At 50.9% G+C, this 25,000-nt stretch overlaps 1 protein-coding gene, 1 long non-coding RNA gene and 1 other non-coding gene across 3 annotated transcripts in view; 2 read left to right on the top strand and 1 right to left on the bottom strand.

Moving 5' to 3' along the window:
• The first annotated feature begins 13,384 nt into the window (after nt 1-13,384).
• LOC141575477 (uncharacterized) lies at nt 13,385-17,170 on the top strand. Its single transcript, XR_012503075.1, has 2 exons — nt 13,385-13,578; nt 14,780-17,170. It is a non-coding gene; the product is annotated as an uncharacterized LOC141575477 (long non-coding RNA).
• On the top strand, nt 14,957-15,065 carry LOC141575499 (U6 spliceosomal RNA). Its single transcript, XR_012503129.1, has one exon. It is a non-coding gene; the product is annotated as a U6 spliceosomal RNA (small nuclear RNA).
• A 2,159-nt stretch (nt 17,171-19,329) lies between the features above and the next one.
• The window catches only part of LOC141575392 (uncharacterized), a 31,515-nt gene continuing 25,844 nt past the window's right edge, over nt 19,330-25,000 (bottom strand). The window contains exons 3-4 of the mRNA XM_074354466.1: nt 22,092-22,176; nt 19,330-20,757 (exon numbers count right to left, since the gene is read on the bottom strand). Of these exons, the coding sequence (XP_074210567.1) occupies nt 20,062-20,757; nt 22,092-22,176 (781 nt within the window). The 3' untranslated portion in view covers nt 19,330-20,061. The remainder of the gene's footprint in view (nt 20,758-22,091; nt 22,177-25,000) is intronic.

Raw genomic sequence — 25,000 nt, forward strand, 5'->3', positions numbered from 1 at the left:
CTCCGCTCTCCGACGGAAGACAGAAGGCAACACGGAACAGGGGTTGGTGGTGGGGGCGAGGGGGAGAGGGCGAAACGGAGGTGGAGGAAAGCCATTAGGGAAAACAGGACAGAAGTCCCTCAAAACATTCCACAGAAAACTCCTGGAAGACCCGGCAGTTCCACTACGGGCCCGCGGATGGACGAATGGACAGTGCCACGTGGTCTGGAGAGACCTACACCTAGAGGGGATGATGTTAACTAAGTGACTTAAGTTCGAGAGGGATGTTGTCACTTCGAGGCAGAATCCCCAAGACAATACGCAGGAACACATGCAAGGAAGCTGAAACAGGCTCATGGATACCAAGAAGGAACAATGAGTGCAATGGGTGAGGGAGAGGAAAAAGTACAAGCTTCCAGTTAACTCCAATTAATAAATACACAAATTACGGGAGGTCATGGACAGCAGGGCGAGTAGAGTCAATCCATACTATTGTCATGACGCTGTCCGGTGACTGATCCGTAACCAGACTCATCACGGTGATCATCGTGGAACATGGAAGAATCCCGAATCGCTATGTTGGACACGTGAAAACGGACATCCCCTTGTCAGGTCAATTATGAGAGACAGTAGGAGAGAGAGAGACAGAGAGAGAGAGAGAGAGAGAGAGAGAGGGAAAATTCTCACTGTCTTACCGGAAAAAAAAAAAAAAAAAAAAAAAAAGAGTTCAGTGAGATAAAGAGTGGATGTAGGTGAGGGCAATAGGTGGAGGAGATGAAAACCACGACGGCGACACATGTGCGGCATCCCACACGGTGGCAGTGCAGTGTGATCCTATGCATGCTCAGCCGTCTCCTAGCCACCTCCAAGTTGACATCCAGGGTCATCCTTTTAGGTTTCGTGGCTGCACTTTCGTCTGTCTCGGGCAATACTCTCCCTTGATTTTCCATGGGGGAAGGGAGGTGGGGTGGCCGGGCGGGCCACACCACGACACACCGCGTCGCGCGTGACCTGGAAAACAGATACACACCCGCCCACCACCCACGGGCTCCGAAATCGGTCACTGGTCACGACGCACACTTCGTCGGTCCCTTACGGAGCGATGGCGGACCAAACAGGCAGCGGCCAACTTTGTCGTGCACACAATGACGGTTCGTCCCTCGTGGAAACAAACTGATGACGAGACAGCGTGGTCAGGGGGCGGGTGTCCTTTCAGGAAGACAGAGTCATTGAAAGTCCCGCACACGGGAACTGTGCCAAGGGAGATCTCCATCACCCTACCCAACCCTGATCCAAATTCTCGTTCGGGCAGCTAAGGGTCAAGGTCAAAGTTTCTTTCTTCCCGGGGCAGGGGTCCTTTTGGGCCTCGATGGTTGTTCAACTGGAGAGATCACCCTTGGGCTGCATATACACTTCGGGGTGGTCCACAGGGTTCCACGACAGTCCCGCCACCAGGCAGGTGGTTCCACCTGATGAAACCGGTCTGGTCTTTCGTTCCAGGAAGACAAAGGTCCGTGGCTGAAGCCAACGAGAAACCCAGGGTGTGAGTCCGGAGCGCCACCAGTCAGGAAGATGTCTAGGCGTCGGGCTCGAAGAGGCTCGGGTGGCCTGAAAAACGCATGCGGGTTCAGGTCCACTTTCTGAGTGGCCTCCACAGCAACGGGCAGGAGGAGGGTCTCGAGAGGGGACACGGCAGTGACCTCTCTCCAGCGGATGTCCAGCTGCTCAGCCCGGCTCGGCGGGGCTTCAGGGAAAGGGCGGCTTTGGTTCTCGAGGATGCCAAGTCCAAAGCGGGAGAACCATGGGCAACGGGAGTCGGAAGAGCGTTGGCCAACCATCGGAGAAAACTCGAAGCATGCGTGACGTGGCCCAGCGTATCAGTGGAAGGCGGGGCGGGGCGGGGAGGGGGAGGGTGGCGGGAAGCACGCAAAGATGATGACACAGAACCGCATTCTCATCTCTATCACGCTGTACGAGAGTTTCCACTGAGACATGCTCCCCTTCCCCTGGTCTCTCCAAGGACGCGCATTTCTACCAAAAAATCACCCCCATTCAGACTTGTCGGCTGGCCAGATCAGCATACTTCCACGAAATTCGGCCTGAAGAGGGACAGACGTCCACGAAGCATAGCCATCGCCCCTAGAGGCTCTCGGACACCCGCTCTGCTGGAACGTTTCCTAAGGACGGCAGACGAAGACGGTCTCCACATGCTTTCCAGGAGACGTTCCTCAGAACGAGACCGTGACTGTTCCGAAGCCCGAATCGGTCACAGCAATTGTTCACGAGGAAGTCACGGTGAACCATCTGGGACACCAGTCTTTCCCAACCGGTCCACGTAGGGACACGATTTGGTCCTAGCCAGAAACAGACACTTTCTCCTCACAGCATCCTTTTATTTTCATTTAAATTAATTTATTTTATTTTATTTTATTTTATTTTATTTTATTTTATTTTATTCTGTTTCATTTTGTTTTGTTGTATTGTATTGTATTGTATTGTATTGTATTGTATTGTATTGTATTGTATTGTATTGTATTGTATTGTATTGTATTGTATGTACATATGTACGTATGTAAGTAAGTATGTATGTATTCCGGTCTGTCTGTCTGTCTGTAGGTCCATCCATCCTCCGAAGGTATACCAGTCATGTCGGCCAACACACTGACAGATCTCGAGTCTTTTCTGTCAGAAAGATATTAAAGCACGTCCCCTTCGACTCATGGAGCCAGGAACGAACGCTTCCGTATCTCATCTTCTTTGGAAACGATCTAAACATTCCAGGGACGTTGCCAGATGCTTCAGTTGCAAGGGACCAAAAACTACGTGGAGGAGGCACCAATTTTTCAGAGATGGACCGCCTCCCCCACACACACACACACTACCCCCTCGGACTGCTTGGGGTGTGAACACTTCCTGAGACTTGAGACCGAGCCAACCATCGCTCCCAGACTCTTTTTTTTTTTTTTTTTTTCCTGGCTGACACGTTTTATGACAGAGATAACCCACAGGAACTTAATGGATTCGGGGTAAACCTAGGGAGGCGAAAAGTTTCACCTCGAATGCTGCTCGTCACAATCAAGACATGGCTCTTTTCACGAGACCGATCCCTTGACATTTGCTTTTCTGGATGAAAGGATCTGTCCTAGATCATGTCAACCTGAAGGAAAACATTTGGGTTCCTTCCTGTTCGCATTCCCTGCCTGCATGTTCCCTTGAAAACCAGTTCCATAGAGCTCTTTCATGAATGAACTCTGGCAAGTGTATGTGGAGGAAGAAACATGCCAGGCCTACAAGCCGGGGACATACACAAGTGCCTACATGCATACATGCATACATGGGACCGGGCCCTTTCCAGATCCTTGGACGGCAGTACCATAGAAATGAGGATGGCTTCCACAAGACTCTCAGGCAAGCCAAGCTCTTTTGCGAAAGCGATAGCTTGTGCACAAAGGAGAAGGTGGCATGAGGGGAGAGGGAGGGGGAGTGCCAGCTCCCTGAGCAGCAGGGGCCATGCTTTTCTACCTAAAGGAAGGGCTTTGTCTCAGGATCACTGATCACTTCCATAAATCATCCGATATCTTGGATCGGCCGCAGGCGGCTCCAGGGTGAAGAGCCATCGCCCCAGGCTCTGTGGGGAATAGAGAAGACTTCCGTGAGGGGAAAGAAACGCATGAGAATTTTCTGCAAGAAAGCTCAGGAACAGATAATGTAAACACGGAGAGTTGAGCTTCCTGTCTCGTGACAACTAGGTCTACTGGGTCATGTCACAGAGAGCAAGCGAATCCTTTATTCCCCTGAGCCTTTTTCTTTTTCTTTCTCTATCTTTCTTTGTTCTTTGTTCCCTTTAGAGTGTGTGTGTGTGTGTGTGTGTGTGTGTGTCTGTGTGTGTGTGTGTGTCTGTGTGTGTCTCTGAAACTCAGGTACTGCCCTGTCTCATACAGACGAGACCAGCAGATCGACATGACCAGAGATTTTGTAGCTTTCATTTAAAAACTATAGGTCACTCACGAGTCGGGTAGGACGGGTGCTGTGTCCAGCGCAGCTCGGGACCGTGTCTGAGGACGGGCGACGCAAGAATTAAGAAACAAAGAGACCAAGTAAAGAGCGAAAATGGGACCAGGGGACTCAAGGTCTCGTGGATCTAGAGTGCCAAAAGCCTGGTCGACATCCTGTTTATTGGGAGTATACGGCTCAGGGAAAAAAAAAAAAGAAATGCGATCAAAGAGGTGGGGCTTTAGATATTTCATGCCAGAAGCACGAAGTTCTGCTTGCTGGCTAACTGATTCATTTCAGGCCTATCCCTTCCAGGAACAATCACCCTCCTCGGGGGATGCAAAATTTCTAAGTGTATCCTGTGATTGCCTCTGGGACATCTCGAGATAGCAAATATTTCCCCGGGGTTAAACCACATGCTTTCCTGCCAGAACCAAGTTCTGTTAATGGATGATCTGGCTTCCCATGACCGTCCATTGTTTTACCCTAAGGAAATATCTGCCATCTGTTGCGCCCTCACGGTCAATCTCAGGATTGCCCCTCACACAATTTCTTGAGCATCATACATGTTATAGGTCATCGACTGTGTAAAACATGAAAACAAAGCAGGCGTGTGCATTTTTAAGCAAGTAAGTGTGAATGTAAGATTTTACGCTCATGGAAATGCTGGTGCAGCTTGGTTTCTAGTTGCTGGTTCTCCAGCAGCTTGTTTCCCAGCAGACGCGTAGGACACTAGAGAACCCACTCACTCAGAAAGAACCGATGGGACGGGTAAGGTTTTTCGGCTCGGAGGGTGAAAGCTTTTAAACTCTGTGTGGAAAAAAGACGTTTCAGGTGTATATTTCTCCTTAAGAAGGCTGCGAATTAGAGTTTCGACGAGGGAGACCACGCAGCAGTGTGTACGTTTAAAAAGGCCTCCGCGTGCCCCTCCCCACCCTTTTTTGTTTGTTTGTTTCTTCCATTCGGTTTCAGGTTCTACCTGATTCAGCCCCCTGGCCTCAGTCTCAGGCCACTGTGGGCTATGCAGACAGACGTTTCTGACGTTGTCGAGATGGACAAGATAAGGAGGGTTCCCCCCAGAGAACTGGGCCGCTGCTTCTATGAGATCAAAAAGCTGACCTACTCATCCAGTTCTATGTTTAGAAATTTGCTCCTTTCTGGGAAAGCGTAGAGCTCTGCGGTAGAGTGCGTGCTCAGCATGCACAAGGCCTTGGGCTCAGTCCCCAGTACCACCACTGAAAACGTATAATAAATCTAAATAATTAATTGAAACGTAGATAAAGACACCTAATGACCCGTCCCCCCTCCAAAAAGATAAAAACTTCTTGTTAAAAAATTTTTTTTTATTTTATTTTTTTATTTTTTTAGTTAAAAAGGCAGGAGGAGGACGAGGACGAGGACGAGGACGAGGACGAGGAGGACGAGGATGAGGAGGAGAAATTAGCTTCTTTCCAACAAGGAGATTTCCAGGTCAAATGGAGAGCCAAATATTTCTATGTTCTAAAACTTCAGCTTTCCACGTATCCTGGCGTCAAAACGTCGGCACGGGTAAAGATTGTTCATCATTCTGTGACTATGCACTTCCTGCATTTTGGAGTGTTCATCTGTCCTTTCTCTTAGGAATAGATGATCATCAGAAATAGCAGTTCTGTTGATTAAACCCCCTTTTAACATATCGTTGTTTCCTGGTCACTAAAGTTACCTAATAATCACTTCACAGTCTATGGAAGTCAAATCATTGTGCTGTACACCTGAAACTGATAGAGGGCTGTATGTCAAACCTATGTCAATAAAACTGAAAAAAGAAAAGAAGAAGAAGAAAAGAAAAGTCTGCTTGCTCGGGGCATCCGGTAAAGGCCCTCTTTCTGAGCGCACAAGTCAACCTCGGGCCGATTCACCCTGTCCCTGAAGAAGGGCAAAAATCCTCCACTCTATCTCCCGTTAGGTCCTGGACACTAGCCAGAGTTCCTCCTCCCTCAACCCCCACCCCGTTCCTGCGTCACACTGTGTGGGCTCAGGCACACAACCTATCGCTTTCCTTTAGCGTGTGGAATGAATATCGCCCGAAGGGAATTTCCTTTGTTGTCGTTTAAATAAACTGACGTGTTAATAAGTGCTCTGGAGGGACACATTCCCTTTGACCTGATCAGCCATAGTGACATCCCATGACCCAGGAGTGTACAATATCATGGATTGGAAAGGATCTTAGAATTCAGAAATCATGGTGACGTGGGTCTGATGACCTAGCTGGCTCCATACAAACCAAGAGATGAAGGTGCCCAACATTTTCACTCGATGCTGCCTAAGTTCTTGACAGTCACTTTAAAAAAGGAAAAGGAAAATTTGCATGGCACGCTTAGTTTTGAGAATGCTATCTGACTGCATGGTGGAACGCAAGGAAAAGCCGTGACGCTCGCCCACGGTATCGAGAGAAACGCAGAACCGTGTTTCTGGTAGCTTTCTTCACCGCTGCGCAAAGGCGGGAGCGACCGCTACCTCACGCAGAGGAGGAGAGGACGGGTTTCTCGGCCCCGTCACGCAATGCCAGGCAGAAGAAGCCTTCTCCGATGAGACAGAAGCGTGTCAAAGCGCATCCCTGCGTCGAAGGCTTCGGTTTCCCGGGGAAGGGGGTCGAGCCGAGGGACCCAGGCCCCCACGTCAGTCAGTCTTTCACTGGATTCACTGGCCTCGCTGTTACTCCTCAGCGATGGCCCCTCAGATTGCTCTCGTGTGTCTTTACCTTCTGGCTTTAGGAAGGACTTTAAACTTCGGCTGAGGGGCGGGACACCCAGAAGGGTTCTTTCAGTTCACCCCATCTTAGGTATTGCCATATCCAACACGTTGGTTTTCATCCCATCGTGGACCTACCTACCGGAGAGTTTCGCTGCTTAAAAGTCCCCTGTGCTCCACCTATTCATCAACAACCCCCCGCCACAACACACACACACACACACCCACACCCACACCCACACCCACACCCACACACCCACACACACACACACCCACACAGACAACCTTCACCACCACCACCCCCGACCCCACTCATCTTTTCACCCTCTCTGGGGCTTTTGCCCTTTTGAGAATGAATGTCATCTAGAGCCGGTACCCTACAGGATGCCACCTTTTCAGATTGGCTTCTTTCAGGGAGTCAGGGGCACGCAGAATCGGCCCCGCCTGTCTCCCACAGGTCTCTCGGCTCCACGGGTCCCTGGTTTCCTTTTTAGAGCCAAATCACATGCTGTGGCACGGACCTAGCCCGGGCGACGTGTCCCTTCACCTCTTGAAGGACGCGTCTGTCCCGGTCGCCTCCACGGTTCCGGCAGTGATGAAGCAAGCCCCTCCACACCCCCACCCCCACCCCGCCCACCGTCCAGGTCCGTCCGCGTTCAGGTTTCCGCGTGGACGGAGCCCCGAGGGCTAGGCCTCAGGGTGAGAGTGGTATGGCGGGTGGCAGGTGGCGCACTGAAGGGTCCCAAATCCGGAGGATGCCGGCAAGGAAGGTCGCCAGGTCAAAACCTTCCTTCCCTCCCTCCGTCTCCTTAGGGTGGATGGCTGGGCCCGTGAATTCAGAGAGGACACGAGACACATGCTGTGAGCCGAGATTTCCAAGCCAGGAGACCTGGTGGAGGGTAAAGAAACGAGTTGATTGGGGGGACGGGGGCGATGGGGGGGGCTCTTAGGACTGCAGCCCAGGAGACACAGATGCAAGAAAGAAGCACTGGAAGTGTGTGTCATCAGACTACCCCACGGGGCAAGTGGAGAAGGGGAAACGAAAGAAAACACACCACAAGAGCAAGGCGGGAACTTTGAAACGACCAGGCTGCGGCTAGCAGCTGCTGGCAGATTTGTTTTTGAAACCGGTTGGTGGTGCCCTTGAGCTTGATACAGTTCTGACCACTCATGCCCCCCCTCCCCCCATTGATGCCGGTGTCGGGACCCAGGAGAGGCCACCCCAAACATGTATGTGCCTCCGTGGCACACGGATGGGTTAGAAATGAGAGTGACCGAAGAAGCCGAGGGGCCAGCAGACGCAAGAGGGACCCTCAGACTCTTCTTTCTGTCTCCCTGAAAGCGGGAAATCGATCACTTCCGTGGAGGGTGCCCTCCCTGCATCTGGACTTAGGAAAACACCCTGATCACCCACTGAGAGCCTTCAGGCCCCGGAAGCCTAGAGAAACCAACCAACCTCGTGACTTCTTTCAGGGGCTTCCCCCCCTCCCCAAAACCCAAACTCCGTCTCGATTCTTCACGGACGGGTCACCCAAAACCAAAGGCTCTCAGCCCGGCCCATTTCGCACAAAGGGCTGATTTCTTGTCCTAAAACGGAGAAAAGCTGCCTGCTTCGGGGACACATGAGTGCTTGAATGAAAGACAGTAGGTTCCCTGTCGCTCCTGCTCAACGATCCGTCTGGGGTCCATTTTTGGATCAGTCCAGCCCAGAGAACTCAAGATGTGTAGAGGGAGGGGACAACGTCCCCCTCCCTGAAACAGGACTATGTCTGCAACAAAGTTCCTCCCACTGGCCGTCCAGCTCCATTTTGGATGACTGAATCCTGGTTCACCTCATTTGGGTGTTTTGTTTTTGTTTCTGTTTCTGTTTTTGTTTTTGTTTTTGATTAATAGACTTTATTTCCTAGAGCAGTTTCAGGCTCACAGCAGAATTGAGCAGAAAATACAGAGAGTTCTCACATAGCCCTCCCCACCCACACATATATCCTCCACTCCCCTCAACATCTCTCATCAGTGTGGCCTATTTGGTAAAACTGATGATCCGACATGGACACGTTATTATCCATCAAAGTCCATAGTTTACAGGACGGTTCACTCTTGAGGTTGTACGTTCTATGGGTTTTGACAAATGTACAATGACATGCAGCCACCACTATGGTATCCTACAGAATAATTTCATCGCCTTAAAAATCCCTCACGCTGCATCTGTTCATTCCTCCTTCCCTCCCTCTCCCCAAACCCCTGGATACCATGATCTTTTGATTGTTTCTAGAGCTTTGCCTTTTCCAGGATGTCATTTGGTTGGAATTGTACAGTTGGTAACAATTTTCAGACCGGTTTCTTTGATTTAGTAAGATGTCTTTTAAGTTTCTTCCATGTCTTTCACGGCTTGATAGCTAATTTCCTTGTCTTTCGTTCTTTTTTATTTATTTATTTTTTTAAAATGTTTTTACTGCACATATATTTTTAATTTACATATATGTACTGTTCATTGTTTCCAGGAAGGTTTAGAGCTTTAGCTTTTTAAACTTACATACTTATCAAAGGAATAAAGCCAACCACAAAAGAAGAATGAATTCAAAAAGATACACACACCCTGCTATTAGCAGCAACATCATTTATGATTGCCAAGATACGGAAGCATCCTAAGTGCACATCAATATTTGAATAGATAAAGAAGAGGGGACACACACACACACACACACACACACACACACACACACACACACACACACATACACACACGTAATGGAATACAATTCACCCATGAGAAAGAAGGATATTTTGCCATTTGTGGCCCTTCCTTTCCTTTTTTTTTTTCCCCCCTCCACTTTAAAAACCAGAATTTTATAACTGGGATAAACACTTCCATTGAGTCAAAAACAGTAAAATGCCTAGAAATAAACTTAATCGAGGAGGTTATCTATACTCCAGAATCTGAAATGACACAAAGAAATGGAAAGATGCCTTGTGCTCTTGCATTGGAAGAATCAATACTATCAACATGGCCACACTATCCAAAGCAAACCGCAGGTTCCATGCAACCCCTGTCAAAATACTCACGACATTCCTCACAGAACTAGAACAAACAATTTCAAAATTTTTAAGGAACAACGGAAGACCCTAAACAGGCAAAGCAATCTTTCGAAGGTCTCCTCTCCCTCCCTCCCTCCCTCCCTCTCTCTCTCTCTCTCTTTCTCTCTCTCTCTCTCTCTCTCTCTCTCTCTCTCCCTCCCCCCCTCTCTCCCCCTCTCTCTCTCCCTCTCTCCCCCCCTCCCTTTCTCTGTCATCTTTTTGTTCTCTTTTCTTAGGATTTGATGACTTGAGACCATCCTTTATCATTCCTTGTAAAGCCGGCTTGATGGTGCTGAAATCTTGTAGCTTTTGTTTATCTGTGAAGCTTTTGATTTCTCCCTCAAATCTGAACGAGAGCCTTGCTGAATAGAGTATTCTTACCTGTCAGTTTTTCCCTTTCATCACTTTAAGTATGTTGTGCCACCCACTTCTGGCCTGTAGAGTTTCTGCTGAAAAATCAGCTGATAACCTTACGGGAGTTCCCTTGTATGTTATTTGTTGCTTTTCTCTCGTTCATTTTAATATTTTCTCCTTATCCTTAATTTTGGTCAATTTGATGACGATGTGCCTCGGTGTGTTCCCGTATGGTACTCTCTGCACTTCCACCTCATTTGGTTATTTAAAGGATCTTCAGTCTGTTCAATTCATAGGAGAGAACTTCCACGTGTATTTCTTCTCAGTTTTATGAAACAAAGAAGGACCCAGGAAACTGGCAAAACATAAATGCTTTTCTATTGGGTTGAGCAAAGACAGGCCCTGGCCGGGGACGGGGGGGGGTGCTGGAGGGTCGGGGGGGCGGTGTAGAGAAGGATATAGATCATTGTTAGGGTGCCTGCTTAGCATGCATGATGCCCTGGGTTCAATCCCCAGAACCACCATTAAAATAAATAAATAACCTAATCAAACCCATCCCCCTCCTCCCCCCCCCAAAAAAAAGAAGGAGAAAAGAGTGAGAGACAGAGACAGAGACAGACCATCGGGAAAAGTAGCTGCACTAATACTTCCAAGAAACAGGACAACATAAAGATAATGGAAGAAATGCTGGATAGTGAACAGCCACGGGTGGTTGGCACAGACCCATAGCTTCTGGACTCGCTAAAAAAAAAAAAAAAAAAAAAGAATATGAGAATCATATGGATCAGGAGATTGGGTCTGAATTTTGTGCCGTTTGACTTGTGCCAGTTACAAAGGTCATGCACAAGGAAGATGACTGGCTACTTTATTGTCTGAAATGAGACACTTGAAAGTGAAAGGAGGTGCTATACAATCGTGCCTGGACTGGGATTTTTCTAAGGGAGCCCAAATCCTTTACAATATATATCATGTTTTCAAAAATGAATATCATTCCTGGACAACATTTAAGCAATTATTTTCTGTGTTATCAGTAAACATTTTTAAAAAATCAGTAAGAAAGGAAGAGGGAGAGAGAAAGAGAGAGAACAGGAGTAACTATACGCGCGCGTGCGTGCATGCATGTGTGTGTGTGTGTGTGTGTGTGTGCGCGCGTGTGCGCGCACGTGTGTTGAGGTGGGGGCCTAAAAGAGGGTGAGGATTCTTTTCATCGAGGTCTGTTTGTACAGAATTCTCTCCTTCTCCGCTTTACACTGTGAAGGAAAAGCCCAGCTGGGATAACAAGCTAAGTCGCAAATCTAAGTGTAACAAGTGTCGGATTACTGATCTGAGTTCTGCTGGGCTAACTCGTAAATCTAAATTAATAAGTGCCGGTTTGCTGATTCCCTGTTCATATTTTGCTAGCCAGCTGGATTTTCAAAGAGACATATCTGGCCTTGAAATGTTGGTTTGCTGCCTCACTGCCTCTACTTTCGTGATAATGATGTTGCTAAAGCTATTGCGTGCCTATTGGCCGAATACCCCAAGCTGGTACTTAACCCTATAAAACCTCACGTGCACGTCTTGGAGGTGCTCAAGGCTTAGGAGCAGAAGCCCCTCTGAGCCCGCCGGCGTAATAAATCTGAGTACTCCAACCCTCCGAGTGGTGCTTGTTTCTTGGCCGGCCTGTCATTTCCATAACAGCACCGTTGACAATAAGAACGTCACTCTCGTTCCGGCATAAAGAAGACATCTGGGGAGGGTGGGGTGGGGGGTGGGGTGTAGATCTATGTTATGTCCTGATTCCAGGAAGGAAAGGGGCAAGGGTCGGCGTGCCCTTCTTTCTGGGGTATCTGTCTGTTCGCTTTTGGTGTTCGGCTGGTTTGGTTATTTCAGCTTTCTGTTTGGTTCCTTTCACAGATCCAGTGGCTCAAAACAGCATTCTGATTTTCTTTTCTCCTGGGGTTTGGTTTTTGATAGGTAGAGGGACAGGGCCCACGCAGGGGTGGGGGTGGGGGGTCACTGTGCCGGAGAAAGGGAGGCGGCTGTGGTGAAATCATCGAGCAGAGGGGATTTCTACGAGAGGGACTCTCCGAAGTGAATGGGGTCCAAGGAGATCAGCAGGGTTTCTGTGTGCTCGTTTGGTTTTGTTCGTGCGTGTGTTTGTTTTTTCTGGACGAGGCCAAAGAACTCTTCAGGTGGAGGTGTGTGTCCAAAGGGTCTGACAGGATGGGAGGATGCGGGGCGAGTCAGTCCATGTGCCCAGAAAGAGAGAGAATCTGACATAGCTGAGACTCAGGCCTTTTTCAGACCTAGGCCCAGAGAGCAGTTCGGCTCCGAGCATTCACGGAGAAGTTCGCCGCCACCTCAGTCCTGTCCCCCACCCCCGCCCTCCCCCACGCCTCAGCCCCCAGTGAAGGAGGAATCATGAAGTGGCCGCACTTAGGCTAAGCCAATTTTTGGCTTTATGCTTACTGCTTGCTTTTAGAACCATCAGCAAACTCGACTGACCAGACACCGCTCCCAGCTCCAGGCCCACTGTTAAAAACAGCTAAAGTTGTCGATTCTAACTGTTTGATTTGACCTTCCTCTGATCGTTCAACTTGACAATCATGTTTGGCGTCTGAGTCTTTCCCCAGGAAGGGAGTCACGGGAGGATAAGCTCAGGAGAACGACCAGCCCCCTCCCACCCCCCACCCCCCACCCCGAGTTCCTCCGTGGCGCTGGTGCCGCCGGGTGAGTCTGACCAGATAAAGAAGGTCACGGGCTGATGACCTACTAGACCACCAGGAGGTCCCATGTTATCAGACACTCATCCAGATTTAGGAGGAAGTTTCATCAGAGACCCTTGTTGATCATGAGCACCTTTTGTGCTCCCGCCTGTTGTGATTCCCTTTCATGCTCCAACCTGTTCGTCCACAGAAGCATGAAACCCCAACCCCAAGACGGGTTCACAGTTTGGAGGGCACTAGCCTGCTGTGAGTCCCCTTTGCCCAGCAAAGCAATCAAGCTGCCTCTTTTCTTCTAAACTCTAAGACCCTGTCTCTGGGTTATTTGGCTCGTCAGGGACGGGGTGGGGGAGGGCGATCTTTCGGCAACACCTGCAGAAGTTTCCCTGAGTGGCAGGAACCAGCGTGGCCCTCAGGCCTCAGCCCCGCAGGCAGGCAGGCAGGCAGGCAGGCAGGCAGGCAGGCAGGCAGGCAGGCAGGCAGGCAGGCAGACAGGCAGGCAGGCAGAGTTGGAGCGACCGTTGGTCCCGCCCCCGCCCGCGCTCCACCCCCCCCCGCCCCCGCCGCTGCTTCCGCCGCCGCCGCCGCCACCGCCGCCGCCGCCGCCTCCCAGGCCTTCTCCACCGATCGGTCCCAAATCGACTGACTGTCTCCTGGAAGCGGGGGCGGGGACGTCAGGAGGATCCATTCGGCAGGGCCTCGTTCAATCGCTTCATTCAAATGCAGAAAGCTCTGTGCTCAGGTCAGAGCCTTTGACTTGGCCTCCGGCTCCTCTCTGTTGAACGGCTTTTGTTCTTTGGTTTCAATTTCCCCACCCTTAGGCCACCCCGTCCCAACTGCACGGAGGGAGGCGGGAGGGAGGGGGAGAATCTCGCCTGGTCTCAGGCCAAAGGAGTCCCCTCCTTTTCCTAATCTGGGTAAACCCCACTACACCGTTTGAGAATCATGGAAGGGCATGGAAGCAGACCTCTGACTTGATAGATTCCTCTGGGATGGGAGACTTTAAAAAAACAAAATTCTTTTTCCCCTGCTTCCAGGGAGGCAGAAAGGAGGGCCAGAGTGTTCCTCTTGCCTCGGGCAGTTCTTTGTTTGTTTCTTTCTTTCTTTTGTTAAATCTTTTTTTTTTTTTCCTTTTTTTCTTCCAGTTTTATTGAGACAGAGTTGACATACAGCAGTGTATACTTTGGGGGGGGGGCGGGGAGAGGAATTCGATTTTATGTATTTATTTTTGACCGGAGGTACTGGGGATTAAACCCAGGACCTTGTGCTTGCTTGCTAAGCACACACTCTACCACTGACCTATACCCTCCCCCTTGGCCAGTTGTGAAGTCCCTTTCATTCAGCATAGTCCATCGGGCACATTTTGGGGCAGCCTACTCTGGACCCCAACATTTCCCTATTCTGTAACTTCCCTGGAAGTTTTACACATTAAAAGCTGGGCTGTTGACTGTGCATGTGCGTCCATGCGTGCGTGCGTGCGTGCGCGTGGTGTGGGGGCAGGAGGGAGGGAATAGTTTCCTAGAGGGCCTGCGTTTCATGGACCCAGTTTCTTAGTTCTGAGAACAGGTCTGTTCAAGGAAACAGTTGTAGTATCTCGTCTCAGGAGGCGGTGGTGTCGATGGGCTTCTGAAGCTAGGCCTAGGGAGCAAGCAGTCAGGTATCGCCTAAGAGGCACTTGTGTGGAAAACCAAAGTACAGCAAAAAGGTTAATCATTGGAGCAGATGAGAAACCAGATTCAGGGCCGGGAGTAGGGGGTCAGTCTGGTAGGAGATTTCCACACATCGGGGTCATCGAAACGGCTCGAGCAGTTTGAAATGCCTCTGATGATGTCCTGGGGTGTTCGGCTCAACTCTCTGAGCGGCTCCTCCAAAAACAGGCCCTAGGATGGTTTCCACAGGAGCTGTTGTGGCCATTTCTCTGACGTTTACCTCCCGTTGTCCAGCTTCAGTCTGCAGGGCTTCAGGAGACGGAGCATTTTAGTACTCAATGATGCCAAGACAAAAGGGTGAGAGAAAATGGGAAACGTTCGTGGAGATGGTCCTAGGCAGATAGTGGAGGCAACTAGAAGACCTTCAGTCTCCGGGCCGGCTTTCAGGTTGAGACAAAAACCCTAAGGCAAGCGCTTGCTGCCACAGCACATCGACTAACACGGGAACCATCCAGTGAAGATCAGCACGGCCCCTGAACGTGGACGACACACGCACATACGTGAAGCGTTCCGTAGCTTTAGTGATGTCAGTCACCCAGAGGAAGACAGATATCCTATGCCATCACTTCTAGGTGGGATCTGAAAGTAAGTCAAGACACCCATCCATACATAAATAACTCCATTTTAAAAAGACTCCAAGGAACCTATTTACAAACCAGAAACAGACTGGACTCGCAGACATGGAAAAGAAACCGATGGTTAACACAGGGGACAGGGTAGGGTGGAGGAACGGGGGAGGGCAGAGGGATAAATCAGGAGTTTGGGATTAGCAGATATAAACCACCCTATACAAACTAGGTACACAAGTAGGTCCTACTGTCTAGCACAGGGAACTATGTTCAATAGCTTGTAATAACCTATCCTGAAAAAGTATACGTGTGTGTGTGTGTGTGTGTGTGTGTGTGTGTGTGTGTGTGTGTGTGTGAATAAGTGAATCACTATGCCGTACGTCATAAATGAACACAACATTGTAAGTCAACTATACTTCCATTGACAGAGAGTTCCTACAATAAACAGGCAGGCAGGCAGGCAGGCAGGCAGGCAGGCAGGCAGGCAGACAGACACAGACACAGACACACAGACACACAGACACACAGACACACACACACACACACACACACACACACACACACACACACACACACACACACACACCCCCCACAGACACAGGGGAACCCTAAGGAAAACGAGTAGCACTAGTATCTCTTATCCATGCATGTCTATCCCAGTTTAATGGAAACCTAAGTTTTTGCCTGCAAGTCAATGATGCTAATAACTCTGCTGCCAAGAATAGAAAAATCCTCACGGAGGATTTCTGAATCCCAGAAGGGTCAGGGAGGGAGAAAAAGAGAAAGGATTCCATTCTGCTGACAGAGGTATGATAGTTACCATGTGGGTGTCCGCCTCTAAAAGGGAAGGAAGGGGAAAAAACAGAAGTTTATTTTCCCTTGTATCTGAAAAGAAAAAAATTTAAAACTCAATCCTCTTGGAGACAAGAAGTCGTACACACCTCATGTCACTGATTCTCCTCCTCCACCTCCTCCTCCTCCTTCCTCTACTTCTTCTTCTAGTCTATATCTCCCATGGATTCTGACGACCTTGCCTGATGATGGCGGGTGATGGGGGCAGAGATCGATCTTTCTGAGAAGTAAGTTGGCAAGCGCTTTAGTGAAGCCTCGTAGGATTTACCCAGCGAAGCGAGTGCCTTCGTCCCTGGAGGCTGCGGAAAGTATGTCCCCAAGTCACATACGCATGTGTTTGTCTTTTGTTGTCGTTGTTGTTGTTGTTGTTGTTGGTGGTGGTGGTGGTGGTGGTGGTGTGTGTGTGTGTGTTTGTTTGTTTGTTTGTTTATTTGTTTGTTTGTTTGTTTGTTTGTTTGTAGCAGTGTCCTGGCCATGCTGATGGCATCAGGCTTGCAGCGGGGGAAGGAAGGCTTCAACCCCTTTGGAAGTCATACCTACCATCCCAAGAACGTCTGGATGACCCCTACTATGTGGCAGTTGAATGGGGGCCAGTTACTGGGGTTCAGCGTGTCCAGAGAGAGGAGGTCTGAGGCCTCTGGGGACAAAAAGTTTGTATGTATGTATGTATGTATGTATGGCCAGTTGACTGTTTTTGCGGTCCTATAGGAATCTTCCTGCCCCTGTCTATTGAACAATGGGAGTCATCTTCCAAGTGCCCTGACACCAGACACCACGGTGGGTGAAGGAATGCGGGTGGGGTGGGGGTGGGTGGGGGAGGTCATCCAGGAAGCTGGGAGAAACCGAGAACGTCCGTGGGTCGGTGGGTCGGCCTGTCGGATGGTCGCCATGCTGGGTTTCCCCTAACCCAGGCCATTTGCCGAATGGACAGAACAGACTGGGGCCACGTGTGCCACCCACCCTCTTTCCGGAGGCTGTGGTCCACTGTGTTTGCATGAAAGTCAGTGAAGGAGGCATCTCCTCGGGACTCGGTTCCGTCCCTTTCACGAGAGCCTCCACTTTGGATGACAGCCAGCCAGCCAGCCAGCCAGCCCTCGATGCCAGGGCAGTAGACGACTGCCAGGAATATCCCATCCTTTCTGGAACCCTGAGTGTACCCACCTGTACAGACACAAGGCTGAAGAATACATGACGTTCCTTCCTAGTTGACAGCACTCCCCATGTCACTGAAACAGTGTCCAGTACGCTGACGTCATCTCCTCCCTCTCCCACACCCCCGCACGCGCACAAACACGCGCGCGCGCACACACACACACACACACACACACACACTCTGTCTGTCTGTCTGTCTGTCTGTCTGTCTGTCTGTCTGTCTGTCTGTCTTCTAAGGATGGAGAAGAGTTTGCTGAGCTATTTCGGGTGCCCTCTCATCCTAGTTCCTATCTCCAAGTTGGTTCAAAGTCCAAAAGGCGGTCAAGCACTTAATCAGATAGGTCCCTCGTAAAGAATGCCTCCCACATCACGACGACAGGCTTCTTAGGCCAGCCGAGAAGCTCCTTCAGTTCTGCGCCCATCTTGGCTCTAAGTTGATATCAGTCTGTTACGGAAATGACAGGCCAGCCAAGAAACAAGCACCTCTCGGAGGGTTGGAGTACTCAGATTTATTACGCCGGCGGGCTCAGAGGGGCTTCTGCTCCGAAGCTCTGAGCACCTCCAAGACGTGCACATGAGGTTTCATAGGGTTAATTACAAATATGGGTCTATTCGCCAATAAGGCTCAAACAACAAAAAGCAAAGGATCAGTACACTGGAGCTTATCAATTTGGAACAGATCACGTTACTGACACTTGTTGAGCTTGGATTTACGAGTTAGCTTGTTAGCCCAGTAAACTGACACTAAACTTCAGATTTACGAGTTAGCCCAGCAGAACTTAGATCAGTAAACGGACACTTATCACACTTAGATTTGTGACTTTAGCTTGTTAGCCCAGCTGGGCTTTTCCTTTACAAGTCCTCCAGGATCCAAGAAAGCCACGTTGGAAAACAAGTGGTGATTCTGATGGGACAGGAGATCAGTCATTTGGGGGCGAAGGGTGGGGTAGGGAGACATACCAGCCTGTCTGTCTGTTTTCACCCAGTGTGGGAGCCGTCCCAAAGAGATAACTCGAGAAGAGAGAAACAGGGAGTTGACAAAGAACACGTGCAGTGGCGTGCCCTCCCCCCCCCACCCCAGGAGAAGGCCAAGCCAGAAGTCCCTCCGGATGGCGGGTTCCGGACTCCAGCTTCCAGGGGAAGCGATGTTTTTTTCCTCCCCATTTCAGGCCCGGAAGAAGAGGGAGAGGCAGAGTGTCCTTCTCGGGCATCCGCTGTTTCTGAAGCACGCTTGTTGCCAAAAGATCGGCCCCCGTCCCCGACGAGCCCAAGAATCCAGAGACAAGGTCTCGGAGCTTAGAAGCAAAGAGGCCATTTTATCGCTCTGCCGGGCAAAGGGGATTCACAGCAGGCTAGCGTCTTCAAAACTGTGTACCCACCTTGGGGATGGAGTGGGTGGGGTGGTTCTAGAGCCATAGCTCAAACAATCGGGCATCGATCACCATCCACAGAATCGTTTTCTCATCAGAAGACTCAGAATGGTGTCACGATGCCTCCAGGTGACCCATTCTATAGAGGCTGGTGGTTAGATCTCGTTATCTCATAAGCACTCAAGGTGTGGCCTTCTTGGTCACTCAGGCTATTTTGTCAGGTCATTAGTCCCGTGACCGACCTTCTCCTCGGAGAAAGACTCAGAGACCCAGCATGATGATGACTTTCAATGAGTGAAATACAGTAGAAACAGTAAGATCGATAGCTTCCAGTTTCAACAACAGGCCTGGAACCGTGAGCAGCAACCAGTCAGTCAGGACAGTTGACCGTTTTCAGGGCGAGCATAAGAAACCGAATGACACCCCCCCCCCAGCAAATGAATGAGTGAATGAATGAATGAATGAATGACCTAATGATCCTCCCCCCCCCCCGCCAAAAAAAGAAGCAATAATCCGTTAGCCTAATTCCGGCCATTTTATTCATCCTCCTTCACCCTGAAGCCCCAGTCACCCACGTGCCACAGTGGTCTGTTTTCTGGTTTCCTCCACCACCCCACCCCCCACCAACCACCACCCCGCCAACATCCCCCCATGCCCAACCACCGCCCCAAGTGTGGGACTGGACGGGGGTGCAGGGGGCTGAGGGGGCGGCAATGGCGGCTTGAGGTGAGGGTGGGGAGTGTTCCGCCCAGATCGTATAGGAAGCTCAAACACAGCTGCAGTACGAGACAAGATGGTAGATTTCTGTGAGTCCTCCCTCCTCTTAAAATCCGTCCTAAGGAGGAGACAGACAGAAAGAGAAACATCACCCTCACTCCCAACGCCTCCTGCGCCCTCGATGCGCCCCAAAACAACAACAAGAAAAACAAAAACAAACACGACCACAAATAAGTCGCTATCCCTGGGGAAGAAGGATTCGATGGCATGGGGATATCATTCTAAAATTCATTCCCTCTTCATCACATTTCATGGAAACCGATTGCAATCTATGAGGCCCTGTGAAGGTAGGGGTTGGGGGGGTAGGGAGGAGGGAGGGAAGTGAAGGGGGGGGAGAGGGAGAGAGGGAGGGGGAGAGAGAGAGAGAGAGAGAGAGAGAGAGAGAAAGAGCAGAGGAGAGGAGGGATAAAAGGGGAGAGGACAGGAAAGGAGAGGAGGGAAAAGAGGGGAGGGGAGGGGAAATGAGAAGAGGCGAGGGGAGAGGAGAAGAGGGAGAGGAGAGGAGTGGAGGGGAGAAGAGAGGAGTGGAGGGGTGAGGGGGAAGGGGGGAGAACAGGGAAGAGGAGAGGAGGGGAGAGGAGAGGAAAGAGAGACAAGGGAGACAGACAGACACGCATGCGCGCGCGCGCACACACACACACAGAGAATAGCGAAATGGAGAGAGAGGCAGAGAGAGAGAGAGAGAGAGAGAGAGAGAGAGAGACAGACAGACAGACAGACAGACAGACAGACAGACACGGATCTAGGTCAGGGATACTACACATGGGTATTCTTCTGAGTGATTTTATGTGTTTTCTCAATCGCCACCTCTATGGAGATAAAAATCGCTCCCATAAGATGAAGGGAGTCCTTCTGCCACCGCCCACGGCCCCGCCCACCAGCACCGCTTGTGTTTGTCAGGGATTCCAAGCCAAAGCACGTGGAGGAGCGGGAGAGCTTCCTGGCAGCCCAAGGAGGAGGAAAGTCCGGCAGCATGAGAGAGGTGGTTGGCACGGGGAAGCTGGAGGCCGGCTGACGAGAAGATGGGTGAGGGGGCAGGGAGGAGGGTTTCCCAAGTTGGAGAGCCAAGACGAGGGAGGGGAGCTGTCGGTGGCTGCGTTCTGACCCCGACCCCAACCCTGACTGGAGCGGATCCCTGAAAGGAGGCGGTTCGGGCTCTCTGGCCGAGAACGCCCCTCTCTTCCTCTTTGTGCAGAAACACCTTCCGCAGACCGAGAAAGTCCATCCCGAGACCCTCGTCGGAAGAGTCCTTTCCAGACCCATCACGATCCTCCTGGGCCAAGGGGTCCAGGGGATGGGGCGGGGCCTCCATTCGATCCGTCTTCCGTCCGTCCGTCCATCCACAAGATCTTGAACATCCATGTAGGATTCTGGATGGTAGCAGTTTTCCAGGATCCTCCAAATCCTTGTAAGTCCTCTCCTGGCAGATTCGACCCCTAGGTCGTACCGCGCAGCACAGGGCACTAGATTCAGTCCCTCGGGACGAGGGTTCCTGAAAAAGACCAGGAAAAAGAAGAACAGAATCACTATGGTGTGCACCAGCCAGAAACCAGCACCACCTTGTCACTCTAACAGACTTGCAAAAGGCGGGGTAGGGAGAGAAAGTCATAGGATGGCTACCATCCCTCCCACCCCCACCCCACACGCCAAGCCCCAGACCATCGTCATCCCTGCTCCCCCTCCCCTCCCCTTTCCTCTCCCTTCCCCCTCCCCCTCCCCCTCCCCTCCATCGACGCCCGCCTCCCGCTTGTACCCCACTCCTCTGAACCCAGCACCACCCACCCCAGCCTGGACGGGCTCGGCTCAGATCGGCTCGGCTCGGCTCGGCTCGGCCCGGCCCGGCCCGGCCCGGCCCGGCCGTCCGGTCGACTTCTTCGCAGGGTCTAAAATAGCGCCCGGCCGACAGGCAGGTGGCACATGGCACATGGCAGGGGAGCGAGCGGGACGGTTCGGGATCTCTGGGTGGCAGGGACACGCGGCCGGACAACCAGGAGCACGGACGGCCTGGCGTGCGTTTCTCCGCTCGGGGGGGCCTCGACCAGAGACCGTGGTACGGGGAACGGGGACACACACACACCACACACACACCACACACACACACCACACACACCACACAGACACAGACACACACACACACACACACACACACACACACACACACACACACACACACACACACACACACACACACACACCCACCCCTTCACCCCCACCCCCAAACCTCTGACAGCTTTCGTTTGTTTTCGGCCGACCGTCCCTCGATGAGGTACGAGTGCCTTGGCTGGGGCTGGGGGGGGGGTGGAGTTCCTCCCTCCACAACGACCCCACACGGGCTCTGTTCTGGTCACCCGAGTCCTCTTCCAAGTCAGACCACAGGCCTCCATCACCCGGCGCGAGCACTCGGGGAAACAGTCACCATCCTCATCGCTCCGCTCCACCTCTACACGTGAAGAACTGTTCCCAGCCCACGCCACTCCACCCCACCCCACCCCACGCCCCGATGCCACCCACCGCAGTGGAGAGAAACGAGACGAATCCACAGACGTGCATCAATCCGATGAAGAAAACGACGGCCCTATTCCAAGGAAGCATAGATATCTAGGTAGGAGATTCATCGAGTACTATGGAGGCGGTGGGAAAGGGGGGGGTTGCGGTGGGGAGGGTCTAGAGATCAGGCAGTACAGCCCATGCTTAGCATGCAAAAAATAAAGGTCCAGGGTTCAATCCCCAGCACCTACTCTTCAAAAATAACCCGAGAAGAAGCAAGACGGCGGAGTAGAAGGACGCTCGTAGCTCACCCTCTCCCACAAATACACCAAAACTCACATCGACGGACCCACTCGGCCAATCAGACCACCTGCGGAACTCCGACAGAACACCGCCCTCTTCGAAAGACAAAGACGCCCAAAATCTGGTAGGAGAAAAGGAGAAAAGAAAGAGTCAAAAGCAAAACAGTGCGGGAGGGACCGGCAGAGGAGGAATAGGTCTCGTTCGCCAGACCTCCCCGTCTCCAACGGAGAGGCCGACGGGACGGTGGGGGAGCCTCCGAGTCTCAGAGCTGCCCGGAGCGCCCCTTGACCGACCTATCCAAGTGAAACGGGCACAGAGGGTCCCCGCGACACCCAGCCCGAGTCGCAGGCCGGCAGCCGGGGGCCGGGACAGGCCGCACGAGCCGGGCAGAGGACCGTGGCGGCGGCACCACGCGCCGTGGCCAGGAGGGGATACAGAGCAGAACAACCCGCCCCCCCAACCCGTCCATTACGGGGAAAGAAAGGCAAAGCAACACGGCCGGTGTGCCCTGGGGAGAGGGGCGCCGTAGCCTCCATCTCCTCAGACCCGCGGCGCCATCACCGGCCCTTCTCGCGAGAAGAGAGGCGGGGCGCAGCCACAGCCGCCATAGCCCCTGGCGCGCGGCGCGCAGCGCGCGGGCGGGGGCGGGAGCGGGGGCGGGGCCGAGACTCGAATCCGCACCCGGGGGCTCTGCAACCTCCTAGGCAGGACTGAGACTCGTTTTCAGCCTGAGGCAGATATTATATATCTGCCCCGGTACCTCAGAGAACTCGCGCCACCAAGACTAAGAAGGAGCCGAGTTTTGGAATGCAGCAGGGGCGGGGCGGTTCCACCGTCTTCCCCGAGCCCACCTACGGAGAGGAGCGCCGACCCGAGGCGGAGCACACAGCCGCACAGAGCAGCGGAGCGACCGGCGCCGGGAGAGGGCAGGCGGCCAGCCACCCTCCCTCCTTCCCGGCAGGAACGCAGCATCCGACCGCGGTGCCAGGAGGGGGCGCGATCTACTTGCCCACAGGCACCGAGGGCAGCACAGACGAGGGCGCCGACAGAGGGCCCGCGGAAACAGCAAGCTGAGTTCACGAAACAGGGCGACGACAGAAAGACTTCTCGGTGAAACCGTTAAGAGCGCACCGTCTCCAGGAGAACACATCCTTTTTTTTTTTTTTTTTTTTCCTCTTTTTTTTTTTCTTTTCCTTTTTCTTTTTTAATCTCTTTTACATCGGTTTTACCTTCTGTTACCTTTTTAACCTTTACTTTTGAACAGTCGTATACGTTTACGGTTTTAATCCCTTTTAAATGTTTCATTTCAAGTCTTTTCATTATTATTATTTTTAAACATCCACCCCCTTCCCTTTTTCATTCTCTTGGTTTTGATCTCCTGTTACTGGTTATTCACAGGTTTCAAATATTGTTTCTCGATTTTTTTCCTCCTTTTTATTAAGGTTATTAAAAGACGTCTCAACTCGATCGCTATTCTGCTTCCACTTACTCTTCTATTCATGATTACACACTGTCTTCAAACCTTTTCTTTCTCCCGTCTTTTAAAATCCTCTGTTTTATCTTTTGTTAAAATCTGTTCTATTTCCGATTACCTTTTAAAAATTTACTTTTGAAACAACTGTATATTATTTTCTGATCTTTTCTATTTGTTTTTAAAGGCTTTTAGAAGACGTCTCAGCTCAATTGCTATTCTGCTTCAACTTGCTCTTCTATTATTGATCGTACACTGTTTTCAAACCTTTTTTTCTCCATTCTTTTAACATCCTGCCCCCACCCCCTCTCTCCCTCTCCCCCTCTGTCTCTGTCTCTGTCTCTCTCTCTCTCCCCCTATCCCCCTCTCTCTTTTAAAGTTTTATGCCTGCCTAGGCTTTCGATAAATACATAAACTCCTTAAGGACACCAATAGATAACTGATACTCCTTAAGCCACAGTGCCAGAGAGATAGGAGCATTATGAAGAAGCAGAGGAACCACTCCCAATTAAAAGAGCCAGAGAAATTCCCTGAAAGCACGATCCATGAAATAGACATGGATGGCCTGCTCGATCAAGATTTCCAAAAAGGAGTGATCCAAGTCCTGAAGGAACTCCAAGAGATAGTGTTGAGAGATATACTATACGTCAAAAACGAAATCGAAGCTATAAAGAAGAGTCAAGGAGAACTGGTCCACTCATTGGCTGAAATGAGAACTGGTCTAAAGGCTGTCCAAAGCAGGCTAGATCACGCAGAGGAACGAATAAGTGGCCTAGAAGGCAGGACAACAGAAAGAACCCAATCAGAACAGCTGAGAGAAAAACCAATAAAGAACAACGAAAACCATCTTAGGGACCTAAGGGACCCTCGAAAGCGTGCCCATCTACGCACAATAGGGGTTCCAGAAGGGGAAGAAAGAACCAAGGGGACCGAAAAGATATTCGAAGAAAGCATGACTGAAAATTTCCCAAATCTAAAGAAGGAATCAGATATCCAAGTCCAGGAGGCTCAGAGGGTACCCAACAGAAAGAACTCAAACAGGCCCACACCAAGACATAGGCTAATCAAGATGGCCAGAGTCAAGGATAAAGCAATGATCCTAAACGCCTTTAGGCAAGAGAAAAACAGAGTGAGTTTCAAGGGAACCCCCATAAGGCTCTCAGCGGATTTCTCTACACAAACACTACAGGCCAGAAGGGAGTGGCAAGATCTATTGAAATTCTTGAATGAAAAACAAAACAAAACAAAACAAAACAGACAAAAAGAAGCAGCCTAGGATACTCTATCCAGCAAAGCTATCCTTTAGAATAGAAGGGGAGGTAAAGAACTTTGCTTCACAGACAAGCAAAAACGAAAAGAGTTTAGCAACACTGAACCCATGCTAAAAGAAACATCAACAGGTCTACTCTAAATAGAGAAGAAGGAGGATGGTACAAAAATGAGACCACTCATCACCGGAAAGGTGATCACTACC

This window comes from Camelus bactrianus, chromosome 28 (genome assembly GCF_048773025.1).
Source record: "Camelus bactrianus isolate YW-2024 breed Bactrian camel chromosome 28, ASM4877302v1, whole genome shotgun sequence".
NCBI classification, from domain to species: domain Eukaryota; kingdom Metazoa; phylum Chordata; class Mammalia; order Artiodactyla; family Camelidae; genus Camelus; species Camelus bactrianus.